The sequence below is a fragment of the Pan troglodytes genome, chromosome 12 (assembly GCF_028858775.2).
Source record: "Pan troglodytes isolate AG18354 chromosome 12, NHGRI_mPanTro3-v2.0_pri, whole genome shotgun sequence".
NCBI classification, from domain to species: Eukaryota; Metazoa; Chordata; class Mammalia; order Primates; family Hominidae; genus Pan; species Pan troglodytes.
This window is the reverse complement of record NC_072410.2, coordinates 94,323,591-94,338,002: the sequence shown is the minus strand read 5'-3', so window position 1 is coordinate 94,338,002 and position 14,412 is coordinate 94,323,591. Positions and strand designations below refer to the sequence as shown.

Here is a 14,412-nt window from a genome sequence, read left to right as displayed (position 1 = left end):
GATATTTTTCATCAAATGTGGGAGATTTGGGAAGTTTTCAGCCATTTTATCTTTTTTTTTTTGAGATGGAGTTTTGCTCTGTTGCTCAGGCTGGAGTGCAATGGCATGATCTTGGCTCACTGCAATCTCTGCCTCCTGGGTTCAAGTAATTCTCCTGCTTCAGCCTTCCAAGTAGCTGGGATTACAGGCACCTACCACCATGCCTGGCTAACTTTTTTTTTTTTTTTTTTTTTAGTAGAGATGAGGTTTCACCATGTTGGCCAGGCTGGTCTCAAACTCCTTACCTCAGGTGATCCACCCACCTCAGCCTAGCCATTTTATCTTTAAATCATTTCCTGCCCTCCCCCCACCCGTCTCTCTCTTTCTTCTTCTGGGGCTAATATTACATGTATGTTTTTATGTTTGACACTGTCCACAGATCTCTGAGGTTGTTTTTCTTTAATCTTTTTTCCTCTGTATTTTTTAGAAATATACTTACTATCTTTAAGTTTACTGATCTTTTATTCTGTTATCTCAAGCCTGCTACTGAGCCCACCTAGTGAATCTTTCATTTCAGTTAGTGTACTTCTCAACTCCAGAATTTCCATTTTATATCACTTCTATTTGTTGTCATTGTCTTCATGGCTGTATTTAATTCTTCAAATACATATAATAGCTGCTTTGAAGACTTTGCCTGTGAAATCCAACATCTGTGTCAACTTAGTTTCCATTGATTGCCTTTTTTCTTCATCTGGGACTGGTGTTTCATGTCAAGCCATGCCTGGTAACTTTTGTTTGAAGACTAGACATGTTTGATCAAACATAGCAATTCTGGATTCTGTTTTTATTTTTCTGAGGGTCGTCAATTTGTTTTTTAATAACTTGCCTGGACTTAAACTGTGAAATCTGTCTCTCTAATTGTGTGCAGCTAACCACTGATGTCTTTGCTCAGTCTTTTTTTTCTTTCTTTCTTTTTTTTTTTTTTTTTTTTTTTTTGTTGGCCTGGCATCCTAGGAGTCACCCTCGAGTCTGCATGGTTTAGTGGTCAGTCAATGATTTGCACAGAGGTTGTGCTCAAACACCTTGAGACCATAATGTTCTGTTGCTTGCTGTGTATGCAGGTTAGGGAATGAGCACGAAGTTGTAGCCAATTCTTAAGTCTCTCTTGGTTTTAGATTTACATGTGGCTCTTTCAGTCTTTCTGGCACATACATCAATTTCCAGTTACTCAGGGATATGTGAGGAGCATATCTCAGTACTTCTTATTTCCTAGATTGCCCCATTAAATTTCTGATTGGACCACCTCTTGCTGTAACTGGGTACAAAACATGAGCTGGAAAGATTATGGATTTCCTTCATTTATTTCCATATTAGTCCACTGCTTTTCACTAATCTGTTGTCTGTTGTGTTTTTAAATTTTCTCTTGACTTTGGTTTATTTAATGTTGTCTCCTGGTAATTTTTTAATGGAAAGCCAGGCATTGTATATAAAAGATAATTTTCATGCTCTGGCTGGTAGTATTTTCATCCATAAAGGTTTTCCTTTTGCTTTTGGCAGGCAGTTAGGGAGGAACAGATCACTTTTATCTAATCAAGAATCAAACTTATTCAAGTCTGGTCTTTAGACTTTTTACAGATCAGCGCATTTCTAGTTTATCCCTACTCCAAAGGTCTGTTTTAAGTCCCACTTGAAAGCCTGGGATATTCATCAGGGTCCCCCCTCCTCAGTGGGTGCCGAACTCAGTGTTTTCCCCCAGTTCCATTAAACTGCCTGAAGCTCTGCTCAGTATCTTAGCCTCTTGGCTGCTGATTTCTGTTGCTCATGATTTGACAAATGCTTCAAGGATAAAACTGGTATCAAATGCTGAGCCCACTCTCTGTACTTATTTTCTCTTTGGGGTCCTGACTTCTCAAATTCTTGCTACTTTTATAATTTTGAACAGACACTTGCACGCAGGCACACACACATACACACCACACAGAGAGTGTGGGAGTGCCTAACAGAATGCGGGAGTGCAGCAGAAAAAATAAAAGACCTAGAAGATTCCATTACAGTTTTAGGAAAAGATGTGGGGCTCCACCTGTTGTCTTCAGAAACATCCTCTTTTGAGCCCCATTAAAACCTTTGAATTCCGGAGTCAGCAGTAAACTCTGGACCCAGCCCCAACCCTCTAAACAACATTTAAAACTCTTGCTGCTATAAAATTATGCTAATAATGCCATCTATTTCCCTGGATTGTTTTGATAATCAAATGAGAGCATCTTTCATCATAATTAATGTATTTCAACATATACTTTGTACAGGCACTGGGTTAGATCTTCTGCTTATTTAATTCATTTTTTAAAACTTTATAATGGAGTGCTGAGTATATTAGCTGTCATAAAATTTGTTTTAGAATGCTACTATTTAAAGAAGGGGTCCAAAAGCTTTTGAGGAGTGGTTTTCTTTTAATTAAAAAATTGTTGTTCCAGCATCATTTGTTGAAAAGACTGTCCCTTCTCCGTAATATTGCCTTTGCTCCTTAGTCAAAGATCTGTTGACTCTATTTATGTGGGTTTATTTCTGGGCTCTGTATTCTGTCTCATTGATCTAGTTGGTTATTCTTTTGCCAGTCACACTGTCTTGATCACAGTAGCTTTATCTTCAATCCTGGAGTCAGATACTATCAGTCTTCTTTGTTCTTCTTCAATATTGTGTTGGCTCTTCTAGGTCGTTTGCCTCTTAATATAAATTTTAGAATCAGTTTCTTGATATCCACAAAGGTTTCTACGTCTTTTAATGGTTCCAAAAAATAAAAAGAATATATTGTGATGCATGAAAATTATATGGAATTCAAACTTCAGTCACTATAAATAAATTTAATTTGTTTACATGTTGTCCATGGCTGCTTTCATACTACAGCAGCAGAGTTGAGTAGTTTCAATAGAGACCATATGGTGAGTAAAATCTAAAATATTGACTGTCTGGCCCTATATAGAAAAAGTCTGCTGGCCCTGGTCTAGACCTTGGGCATGTGGCTTACACTTAGCTTCTTGGTTACAAGCATGGCTCATGGAGTCAGATGAGCCAGACTGCCTGTTTTCAAAGCCCACCATCACCATTTGCTAGCAATGTCATCTTTTTCTATTTTTATTTTATTTTTTTATTTTTTTAGAGATGGGTTCTCATTATGTTGCCCAGGCTGGTCTCAAATTCCTGAGATCAAGCAGTCATTCCATTTCCACTTCCCAAAGTGCTGGGATTACAGGCATGAGCCACCATGCCTTGCCACCTTTAAAAGGCCATTTAACCTTTTGGGGCCTCAGTTTTCTGTCTGTAAAGTGGGGATGATGATATTTATCTCATAAAGTTGTCATGAGGATTAAATGAATTAGTTCACATAAGTGCTTAGAACAGTGCCTGGCACATAGAAGCTGTATTTGTGTTGGCTACCATTTACATTTTTATCCTGGCTTAGAAAGAAAATTACCAAAATAGTCTCAAATCTCTGCCCTGCTAACTCCTCTATTCCACTCCCCTTGGAGTGATGATCACCTTAAAATCATCTCTTCAGAGACTGGTCACAGCTCCCTGTTGCTCATGGACTAGCCTGGCATTTGTGGCTCCCCAGCCCAGCTACCATCTGTCTGTGCAGCCTCATCCCCCCTGCCCACCACTTCCCTGGCCTCCAGTTACAAACACCTATGCCAGCCTTTTCCAGCACTTTGTGCTTGTCCACACTTCTATGCCTTCCCGTCATGTGGCCCTTTCTGCCCAGAAAGCTTGCTTCTGGGAATTTCAAAGGAATCGCTGCGATCTGGAGGCGGATTCCAGTCATCATTCCTTGTGCAAGCTCTAATGTGGAAATCAGTGCCTGATCTCACGGTGGGCATAAAATGGACATATACTGTTGTTCTTCATGAAACTCTAATAAATTATTTTCAGGGTCAAAAAGTAAAGCTGCAGAAGAAGGCTGTGGTGGAAAAGAAATCAATCCCTGTCGCCCAAGTCAGGCTTCCTTTTGGCATTGCTAATGTTGTTTGGGGGTTCTTGTATTGCGTGCGCTTATAAGGAAGATGTACCCTGGGCAGGCATTGGGTGGGGAGAAGTCAGAGGAAGTAAGGTACCCTGACCTCTGATTAAATCTCAGTATCATTAATGTATTGTGTAGCTATTGAAATAAGCATCAAAATTATGTAACAACATTTAAAATGCTCATGATACGTCAAAGGAAGTTTGCAGGATACAAATTTGCATGCACACAGATTATAACTGAATAAAACATGTGCCTGATTATGGTCATGAAAAAATGAACAAACGAAATCACTTTTGATTGTAAGAGGCATAGCATTGTGGGTGTTTTTTTCCGCTTTTTAAATTTAGGGTGCTGTTAATTTAAAAATGCTATAATTTGTGTAGATAAAAAACCTGGAAAAACTTATCTACGTGTACACTTAAAATGAATTTAATTTATTGTAAGTCAATTACACTTTTAAAAAGTAAAAAATAATAAATGTTTTTAAAGACTGACCAAAAGTAAGCTGGGACAAGGACAGTGGCTTTGCCATCTCCCTACCTGCCTTTTCTTCCCCTTACTCCTCACGTTCAGCAAGACCCCTCGATACAGCCCCTGTCCAGGTACTTAGTACAGTCATGGCTGCTAGGAATCCTGTGATTAGCTCTTCTCCTAAGATCACATTACCCTTCAAACTATTTTATAATGTCCTTTGCCTTCCCTGCTTTGTCTTGGATCTGCAACAACAGTAACTGTTTGTCTGACATTACCTTCTTTGTGGGTTCTGCCCTTTGCCAAGGAGCCCAAAAAGCAATCTGTGATAATGTGCTTGTGCATGATATAATGTTATTGCTGACCGCTCCCAGATAACACTTTTGCTTTTTAACCTGGGTATTCTGCCCTAATGGGTTGTGTTAATGGAAGCACGGTGTCCCACACAATGGAGGGGATAGCTGGACAAATAGAATCTGGGCTTCCCTAACACAATGGACATTACTGAGCTGGGCACATAGATATGGCTAGGAGGAAGGGCATGAAAGCTACAAATTTGGGTGGGAGTTAATTCCAGCTAAATAACTTGAACTATTTCTGCTTTCTTTCAGGGACCCCTCAGATCCATACCTCTCCTAGAAAGAGTACATTGGAAGGGCAGCTATGGCCAGAGGTAAGGGCTTTGCCTGGTGGGAGGTGCGTGTGTATGGAGGGGAGAGGGAGGATTTTCCTTGTAGTGGGTAAACCCAAGTTTTGGTGCAAGTTGACAGGCCCCTTCCTGAGGCCTTGAGGGAATGGGCTGGATGAACCGCTTCCCCCATGGACAGCCAGGGTGTCCGGCAGAGTGTGTGTCCTGGAATTTGGAGCTCATCATCCCTGCAGACTGAATGGGTGGTTCCCAGAAGTGTCCAGAAGGAGTTATAAATGGGCTTGTTATCTCCATGAACCTTGAAGCAGATGTTGGGAGTTATCTGAAGGAATCTGGGTGAGGTCTTCCCAGAACATCCATAAGATAAGAGCTGAGAGTAAATGCTGTGGTTTCTTACCGTAATCAGTACTTCAAGAGAAACTGTGTCTTCTTGTGATGTGAGATGTCCTCAATCACCTCATTTACTGCATGTTTTTCCCTATTGGAGTATTCCCCCCCTTCCACTCTCAATTTTTTGGGGAAAAGACACAATCTCCCTTCCCAGAGCCTTCCATGGTATTCACAAAAGCAGAAGCTGCCCCGGACCCAGTACCAGCAGCTGAGGAGGTCCAAGTGGTCTTGAGGACCTGAGTACTGGTCACCAAGTCCTTCCTCCAGGCTCAGGACACTCTGGTAGGGACATGAGAGTCTCCCAGTTTCAAGTGTACCCAGTTTTTGGCAACAAATAAACATAATGCCTCATATACTTAATTTTGTATAAGTTATCAAATTAAAAGATGGAAAGTAGGTAAATATAGCATGGAATATAAAATAAATATAAAATGGGATTGATTATTTTTTCTTGTTTTAGTCAAGGTATCTTGAGTCTTAATTACTTCTTTTCACTAGTAAAATATATACAAAAGTTATCATTTTAACCATGTTTGAGTGCACAATTCAGTAGCATTAAGTACTTTACATTACTGTGCAACCATCACTGCCATCCCTTTCTAGAACTTTCTCTTTTTTTTTTTTTTTTTTTTTGAGACAGAGTCTTGCTCTGTTTGTTGCCCAGGCTGCAGGGCAGTGGCATGATCTCAGCTCATGGCAGCCTTCGCCTCCCAGTTCAAGTGATTCTCGTGCCTCAGCCTCCCAAGTAACTGGGATTACAGGCACACGCCACCACTAATTTCTGTATTTTTGTATTTTGTATTTTTAGTAGAGACAAGATTTCGCCATGTTAGCCAGGTTGGTCTCAAACTCTTGATCTCAAGTGATCCTCCTACGTCAGCCTGCCAAACTGTTGGGATTATAGGCATGAGCCACCGTGCCCAGCCCCATTTCTAGAACTTTCTCATTCTTCTTCATCTTTCTTCCCTCTCTACTCCACTGTTCTGAGGCATTCTTGCCACCTGTTAAAGTCATTGTCAATAGACTTATGTACGCTTTTACCAGATGAACTGGGTATGGGGTTAGGAGAAAATGACTATGGGCAATTGTTGTTTCTAGATTTTGAGCCTAGATAGAATGAGTACATGATTATTTCTACACCAAGTTTTCAGGACCTGCAATATTTCTATACAAGGCAGTTGATGTTTCTGATGTTCGTTTTCAATTGCAGACCCTGAAGAATTCTCCATTCCCATGCAACCCAAATAAATTAGGAGTGAGTATGCCTTCTAAATCAGGTATGTAACCCTTGGCCATGAGCAGGAAAAGCCTGGCGTTTTCTCTCTGAAGTAGCCAGCAGAGGCTCTAACCCTATTCTTCTTGGACCTGTTGCCCCTTCAAGTCCTCCTCTTCCTTATCCTCAGTCCCTCAGTGTGACAGATGATTTCCCAGTCATCTGTCATATTTCCACAGTGGCTTGCTTGGATGAGGGTAATCTCCAGGATCTTGCCTTCCTGTGGGTGGATGGTGTTGTGGGAACTGTGAGTTAGAGCTTGGCCACTCATGGGGCTTCCCTATTCTTGTAATGTAGCACAATGGCAGCTCTGGACCTTTTTCCCCACAATGGGCTGGGTTTGTCTAATGACCTGGATGCTATGAATTCTCTTGAGTGGGCCTTCTTCCCTGACTTTATCATATTGAGAGGCTGCATTACAGACCAGACCATATTTAATAGATTTATGTTTGCACTATTCTGCCTTGACTGGGGTTTCCAGTTAAGCATGCTATTCTTACTGTTATATAAGGACTTTAGGTTGAAAAAGAAATTGATGCACTTTTAAGGAAATGTCTTCTTTAGGTGGCTTACATGTAAATGATCCATAATGTGACCAGGGAGTATGATCAGTGATTTCTAGGGAGACTTCATTGCTAAAGATGCCAATCACTCAAGTGGGTCCAGGAGACTTCCTTGTGTGGCATTTGCATACAGCTTGCATCTGGTGTGGATATGTGTTCACAGGCTTTGAATGCTATTCTCTGGCAATCTTCAAGCTAAAGTGATCCTTTTGGTAACCAGGTGGTTTTATTCTTAATGTGTTGTCCTCTCATTCGTGGTGGCCCAGAAATGCAGGACTGTGGGACAGAAGGAAGTGAGAGGCAGAATGGGGTCCAGGTGAGGGGAAAATGAGGGCCATGAGTGACCTTCCATGGGTCACCTGTTTGGACAGCTCAAGTCCAGTTAACAGTGTGGCTCCCAGAAGGGAGCAGGTGTCTTTCTGGCAGGATTCCTAGGGTTCCCAGGCACTGCCTGGTCTTTGGCATTCCACTTCCATGGCCAACAGACTGGACCTCCGCAGCTGTCCAGGGGCTGGGGAATGTGAGTCTCCTCTCCCATACGGTATCCTTGGCCGACATCATGGGGAATGTAGATCTGACCTTCCTATATGGGTTCTTGTCTCCACAGTTCACTCTCTGAAGCCTTCTGATATTAAATTTGTGGCAGCCATTGGCAATCTGGAAATTGTGAGTATTTGAAGTAGCTTGGGGCAGGAGACAGAGTTTGGTACTGATGATCCTCTGAATGGGCTCCTGGTAACTGGGCAGAACGTTTCATTTTGGGAGAGAACATCATGTGAACTAGATAAATCCAGGAGGTTGAATCTTTTTATTTTTATTTTATTTTATTATTTATTTATTTATTTATTTATTTTTGAGACAGTCTCACTCTGTCGCCCGGGCTGGAGTGTAATGGCGCAACATTGGCTGACCGCAACCTCCGTTTCCCGGGTTCAAGTGATTCTCCTGCCTCAGCCTCCCGAGTAGCTGGGATTACAGGCATGCGCCACCATGCCTGGCTAGTTTTGTATTTTTAGTAGAGACAGAGTTTCTCCATGTTGGTCAGGCTAGTCTCGAACTCCTGACCTCAGGTAATCTGCCCGCCTTGGCCCCCCAAAGTGCTGGGATTACAGGCGTGAGCCACTGCGCCCAGCCGAATCTTTTTTTTTTTTTTTAAATCAAATGAATGCCTCTCTTTACATCAAGGTGAGGAAACTTTTGGAGTTTCCCATTAATAAATTAAATCCATTAATACATTAAATCAAAGATCACACAGAATTTTAAAAGTAATCTTTTAAATTTTTTAAGATAAATTTTCTTACCTGATTTGTAAATTTTTAAAAAGACACCGATCTTTGTAAATGACTTTTTAAATTTTGTTTGCAATTGTGGTAAATACATAGAACACAAATTTACCATCTGTAAGTGTATAGTTCACTAGTGTTAAATATATTCACGTTATTGTGCAACTGATCTCCAGAACTTTTTCATTTAGCGAAACTGAAACACTCTACCCATGAAATAACATCTCATTCTCCTCTTCTCACAGCCCCTGGCAGCTACCATTCTACTTTCCCTCTCTGTTTTGGCAGTTCTAGGTACCTCATATAAGTGAAATTGGCCAGGTGTGGTGGCTCACACCTGTAATCCCAGCATTTTGGGAGGCTGAAGTGGGCAGATCACTTGAGGTCAGGAGTTTGGGACCAGCCTGGCCAACATGGTGAAACCCCATCTTTACTAAAAATAGAAAAAAATTAGCTGGGCATGGTGGTGGGCACCTGTAATCCCAGCTACTTGGGAGGCTGAGGCAGGAGAATTGCTTGAACCCAGGAGGCAGAGGTTGCAGTGAGCTGAGATCATGCCATTGCACTCTGGCCTGGGCAACAAGAGCAAAACTCTGTCTTAAAAAAACAAAACAAAAAAGAAATCATACACTTAATGTTTCATATAAGTGAAATCATACAGTATTTGTCTTTTTGTGACTGGCTTCACTTAGCATAATGTCCTCAGGATTCATCCATATGCCAGATTTCCCTTCCTTTCTTAAGGATGAATGCTCTTTCCTTGTATATCTAGATCAGATTTCATTTATTCATTCACCCGTCAGTGGACACTTGGGTTGCCTCCACCTCTTGGCTATTGCAAACAATGCTGCTATGAACTTAGGTGTACAAATATCTGTTCAAGTCCCTGCTTTCATTTCTTTTGGATATATACACCCAGACGTGGGATTGCTGGACCATATAGTAATTCTGTTTTTAAAACTCTTTGAGAAATCACCACACTATTTTCCATAGTGACTGCACTATTTTATATTCCCACCAGCAGTGCACAAGGGTTCTAATTTCTCCACATCCTCACCAATGCCTGTTTTCTGGGGTTGGTTGGTTGTGGTTGGTTGGTTTTTAATAGTAGGCATCCTAATGGGTATGAGGTGATGTCTCATGGTGGTTTTGATTTGCATTTCCCTGATGATTAGTATGTTGAACATCTTTTCATGCACTTGTTGTTAATAAATTCTAAGTGGTATATTTTATTTGGTCAAATAAGGGAGAAAGAAAGAAAAAGACAAAAGGAGAAAGGGATGAACAGAGAAAGAGGGATCTGGATAGAAGAAGGTTGGAGAGCAAAGGAGAATGTCAGCATTTCCCCGCAGCCCCTCTCCTGGTCTTAGCAAAGCTCCACAGCCTTGCTGCCCCCAATCTCAGCAGCCCCAGCTGGATAGAACACTTCCTTATCAGTCTCCACCCCGCTCAGAGCCCTACTGTACCTCCCACGCCTGAACCAGGATACTCTTTCTCCCCCAGAGCCTCCCTCCCCGCTCCGCCTCCCATGATTCCTTCCCAGCATCCTCCCCCATCCCTGCAGCAGCCTGCACTCCCTGCAACCTCAGCCCCTTCCCCTTGTAGCTGCAAGCCCCAGCCCACCACTCCATGCACAGTGCCAGTCCACTCAATGTCCCCAGAGACCCTGGACCTGTCTTCTACCTTCTCCTTGTCTCAAATAACCAGTTTCTACCTCTCTGGAACTTGGCTTGGACTCCCTGCCTAGACAGTGTTGGCCTCACCACATTTATCAATGCCACCTCTGCTTGAGCACTGGATGAAGCTGGCCAGACCTAGAACTTCACCCTGATCACAATTGTAAATGAGGGAAATGGGTATAACAGAAAGAAGGGTGAGGAGATGGTGGTGTGTAGAAGTATAGACTGAACCTTAGGAAACCAACCGTAGGCCCACTGAAAGCAGGCAGAGCTCCCCACCCGCATTCTCTCTTATCGATGCTGATGGTTTTTAAATTGCACTTGTGACTGTGGTGTTGGTCAGGGTGGGGGTGGAGGGTTACCCTTGATAAGAGGTGAAATTGGATGGAAATAAGTGAGAAAAGAGGTTTCATGTCCCAGATAGCAGGCTGACTTTGCTACACCTGTGTGTCTGTGCACACCGATATTTACATCCCAGAGCCCAGGATGTGGGACACACTTGCCACAGGACTCTCGGGTCCTTCTGCCTGGGGCAGGGAAATCTCCGCCCAGCGTTGGCCTCTAACTTTAAGCCCGTCAGCGACTTGCACTCCTTGGTCTCATCTCGGAAAGAGCTCTTTGTCCATGAATTATTCAGGGCTGACAGCTCCTGCTGTCACTCGGCTCCCCCTTCTCGGGAACACGACTCCATCAGGATGACCTCCCAGCCCCAGGATCATTGTGCACTGACGGGTACCTCGAACTTCAGGATAAAAACCTGAAAGCACAATTCCTTGCAAGCCTTCTTCCGCTGTCTGTCCTAAAAGAGAGAGGGCCATCATGAACTTACCTGGGGGTGTGTATTTTAAAAGCTAGACCAGGGCAAAATAATGGAAGACAGTGAATTTAAAAAGAAAAAAGTCCATAGTGCTGACACCTCTGCCTTGAGTGCCTGGAGCATTCTGTAACCTAGGTATACGCACTTCTTTGGAACTAGAACTAGCAGTTGTTTAATTGCTATAGACCCCCTTTTCCTTGTAGAACTTCAAAAATCAGTTATGTAAATGTTTGTAGAAGTTCTGCAAATAACACTTGTGACACATGTTCAATATAAGAAAAAACAGATGTACGCACAATAGAAGATCCTGTTCACATCTTTTATTCCTCTACCTCAACAAACATACACACGTGCACACATAGATATACATTCTCATTCATTCTCCAATGTATAGCAATACATAGGGAAATAGGGTGTATATATAAAACCTAAATAGGGTCATACTGCAATATCTTATCTGCGAGGTTTTTTTTTTTTTTTTCTAACTCAGTGTCATAGATATTTTTCCTTGCCAAGGAGGTTACAATTCACTCTATCAAATTCCTTGAGGGTGGAGCCTGTGTCTTACTTAGCTTTGCAGCCCCAGGGTCACAGTATCTGCCATAAGGCACACATTCAGCAAACAAAGAGTGTGAAGGGAAAGTGGCTGGGAGTGGGCACAATGGGGACGTGGAGTTTGCTGGGTTAGCTGCAGCCTCCCCTCTCTGTGGCTGCCCTCTGAGCCCTTCCCCCAACCCCCTCTCCTGGCCTTGTTCCTCTTATTCTCTCCTCTTTCCTCCCAACATCTCTCTTTACCACCCTCTCCTCCAATCAAGTTCATTTGCAGGGGAGGGGTAATCTGTCAATTAATTACCAGAAGCAAATTGATGGTCCTAAGTGACGCTTTGTCTTTAACTGAATCAGCTGCCAACATTGAAATCAGACTTCAAGTAAGTGTTCACATTTCCAGCTCCTCTTGAAAAATGACTCTGGGGGTTGCCCCCTTTGCTTGGGCCCAGGCTGTCCAATTTGCCACAGCCCCAGTAGGCCTGCTCCCCTCATTACCTAACCTGTCGGGTGTCTTTTTAAATAATCCCTGACTTGTATCTTAGTGTGATTTGTTTGTCTCCCTGGGAGATTTATCTCTTATTGAGGAGCAAAGGACGCTGTCTCCAATTAGTGAGATTTCCCAGTCAGCCTGTCCTACCTGGAGAGCTGCAGAGACGTGACCTAGGTCTATAGGCAGGTGCTCATTGTGGCTGGGTGGTCAGGACAGATGGGCCCTTTAAAGGGAAGTGGTGCAGGCTGGAGTAGGTGACGCAGTGTAGCTGTCTGCCTGTCACCACCACACCTGGAGATACTGTCTTCTAGGAATTTTGAGAGAGAAAATTCACATCAGAAACTGAAAATAATACAACCAAGGAGAGCTAAGATTTGCTGAGTATTTTATATGTCCTGGGCACAATTCCAAGCTTTCTGGGAGCTTACAAAAGGACGTGATTCCCAGTCAAGTTACCGCGGTCTCAAATCTAGTCCTAGACTTAGGAACTTCAGCAGAGAGCTCAAGTCCTGTGTTGCCCAGCATTTTACCAAGGGGGAAATCGGAAACTTATCTTGTTCGTTCCAAAAATATGGATTCAACATATATTTGTTGAATACTTACAACACGCCCAGGCACTGTTCTAGGTCCAAGGAACATAGTCAAGTACAAAATGGACACATTCCTGCCTTCATGGCTCTTATGTCTAGTAGGGGGAGAGTTAAATAAATTTTAGATTTTGGAGGGTCATAATAAAACAATCCTTTGTTTCTATGGAGAAAGTTAATGACTTTAGGGGGCATTGAAATCTAAGTGGAGGAAAACCTCCCACACCTTCCATCGCTCCAAGGTCTGACAAACATGCTGCAGAGGAAGCCAAGAATTTTTCCTCCTTGCAGAAGGAGGCTTCATCTTTCTCTGTAGGTTCTCTCTCTCTCTCTTTTTTTTTTTTTTTTTTTTTGAGACAGTGTCTCATTCTATGGCCCAGGCTAGAGTGCAGTGGCACCATCTTGGCTTGCTGCAACCTCTGCCTCCTGGGTTCAAGCGATTCTCCTGCCTCAGCCTCCCAGGTAGCTGGGATTATGGGCATGTGCCACCACACCTGGCTAATTTTTGTATTTTTTAGTAGAGATGGGGTTTTGTCATATTGGCCAGGCTGGTCTTGAACTCCTGATCTCACGTGATCCTCCTTGTGCTCAGCCTCCCAAAGTGCTGGGATTACAGGTGTGAGCCACCGAGCCTGGGCTTGTAGTTTCCCTCTTACTGGCAGGAGGGGGAGTTCTGACAGGCAGCTTGTGGTCTAACTAGAAGAGGCTCTGCCACCTCCCCTGGCTGGGTGTTAACATTGAGTATCTATTCCAGCCTCCAGACCCAGGGACGGGCGATCTGGAGAAGCAAGAATGGTAACTATCCTGAAAACACAGAAAACAAAAAGGAGCCCGGAGATGCTCCCATCTAATCTTCTTGCCTTATTGATGGGAAAGATTGGAGGCCAGGGAGGCTCAGTGACTTGCTCAAGGCTACCCTCTGAGAAGGTGGCAGAGAAGCTCCCAGAACCCAGCCTCCTGCCTCCTCGTCTAACCCTTCCTCTGCCTGAGAACCCCAGTGGGTCCTTGGGGTGAATGAGGAGAAGTGGGAAAGGCTAATAGAGGGAGTGCTTGTTTCTCCCCACAAGCTCTCCTTGCTCTGCTCTTGGGGAACCATGCCGGGCTGGGGCCAGGCTCAGTCTCATTCTACCCTGGGGTCAGTTTCCCCTTCCAGCTTTGGGCCAGATGAGAGCAGGTTGGAGGAGCGGAGGAGGGTCCAGAGAGAGCTGTTTTCCCCATTTTGGCTACCTACTGCTGGGAGTAGGCCACTTGAGGTGTGCCTGTAACCCCTGGGAGGATAATCCCAGAACCAGAGCAAGGCTAGGCCAAAGACTACTGTGAAATAGACCACAGCCAAGGGGAAGGGCTATTGGCAGGTGACACAAATGCAGCCTGACACTCACATGCCTGCTTCTACCTGCAGGACTGAAGAAAGGCCACAGCAGGTGTGCATGGGAGTGATGACAGGTGAGTTCTGGTTTTCACAGCCAGATTTCAGAGTGCCCCTCTCCCTCCCAACACAGCAGCATCCTCTCTAATAAAGAGAATGGACTCCACCAGCCACTTTATCACTGGAGCCCAGGAGAAAGGGGACGGTGTTCTGAGAGGACAGATCAGGAAGCCAGGATATGAAAAATCACAAACCCTGAATGGGGGTGTGCGAAATGTATCCAGGGTCTCTGGGCAAA

At 43.6% G+C, this 14,412-nt stretch overlaps 1 protein-coding gene across 1 annotated transcript in view; it reads left to right on the top strand.

The window, feature by feature from the left end:
• PLB1 (phospholipase B1) overlaps positions 1-14,412 on the top strand; it is a 173,614-nt gene that overhangs the window by 42,105 nt on the left and 117,097 nt on the right. The window contains exons 4-8 of the mRNA XM_515372.8: positions 5,077-5,138; positions 6,715-6,781; positions 7,948-8,006; positions 13,500-13,540; positions 14,148-14,191. Of these exons, the coding sequence (XP_515372.5) occupies positions 5,077-5,138; positions 6,715-6,781; positions 7,948-8,006; positions 13,500-13,540; positions 14,148-14,191 (273 nt within the window). The remainder of the gene's footprint in view (positions 1-5,076; positions 5,139-6,714; positions 6,782-7,947; positions 8,007-13,499; positions 13,541-14,147; positions 14,192-14,412) is intronic.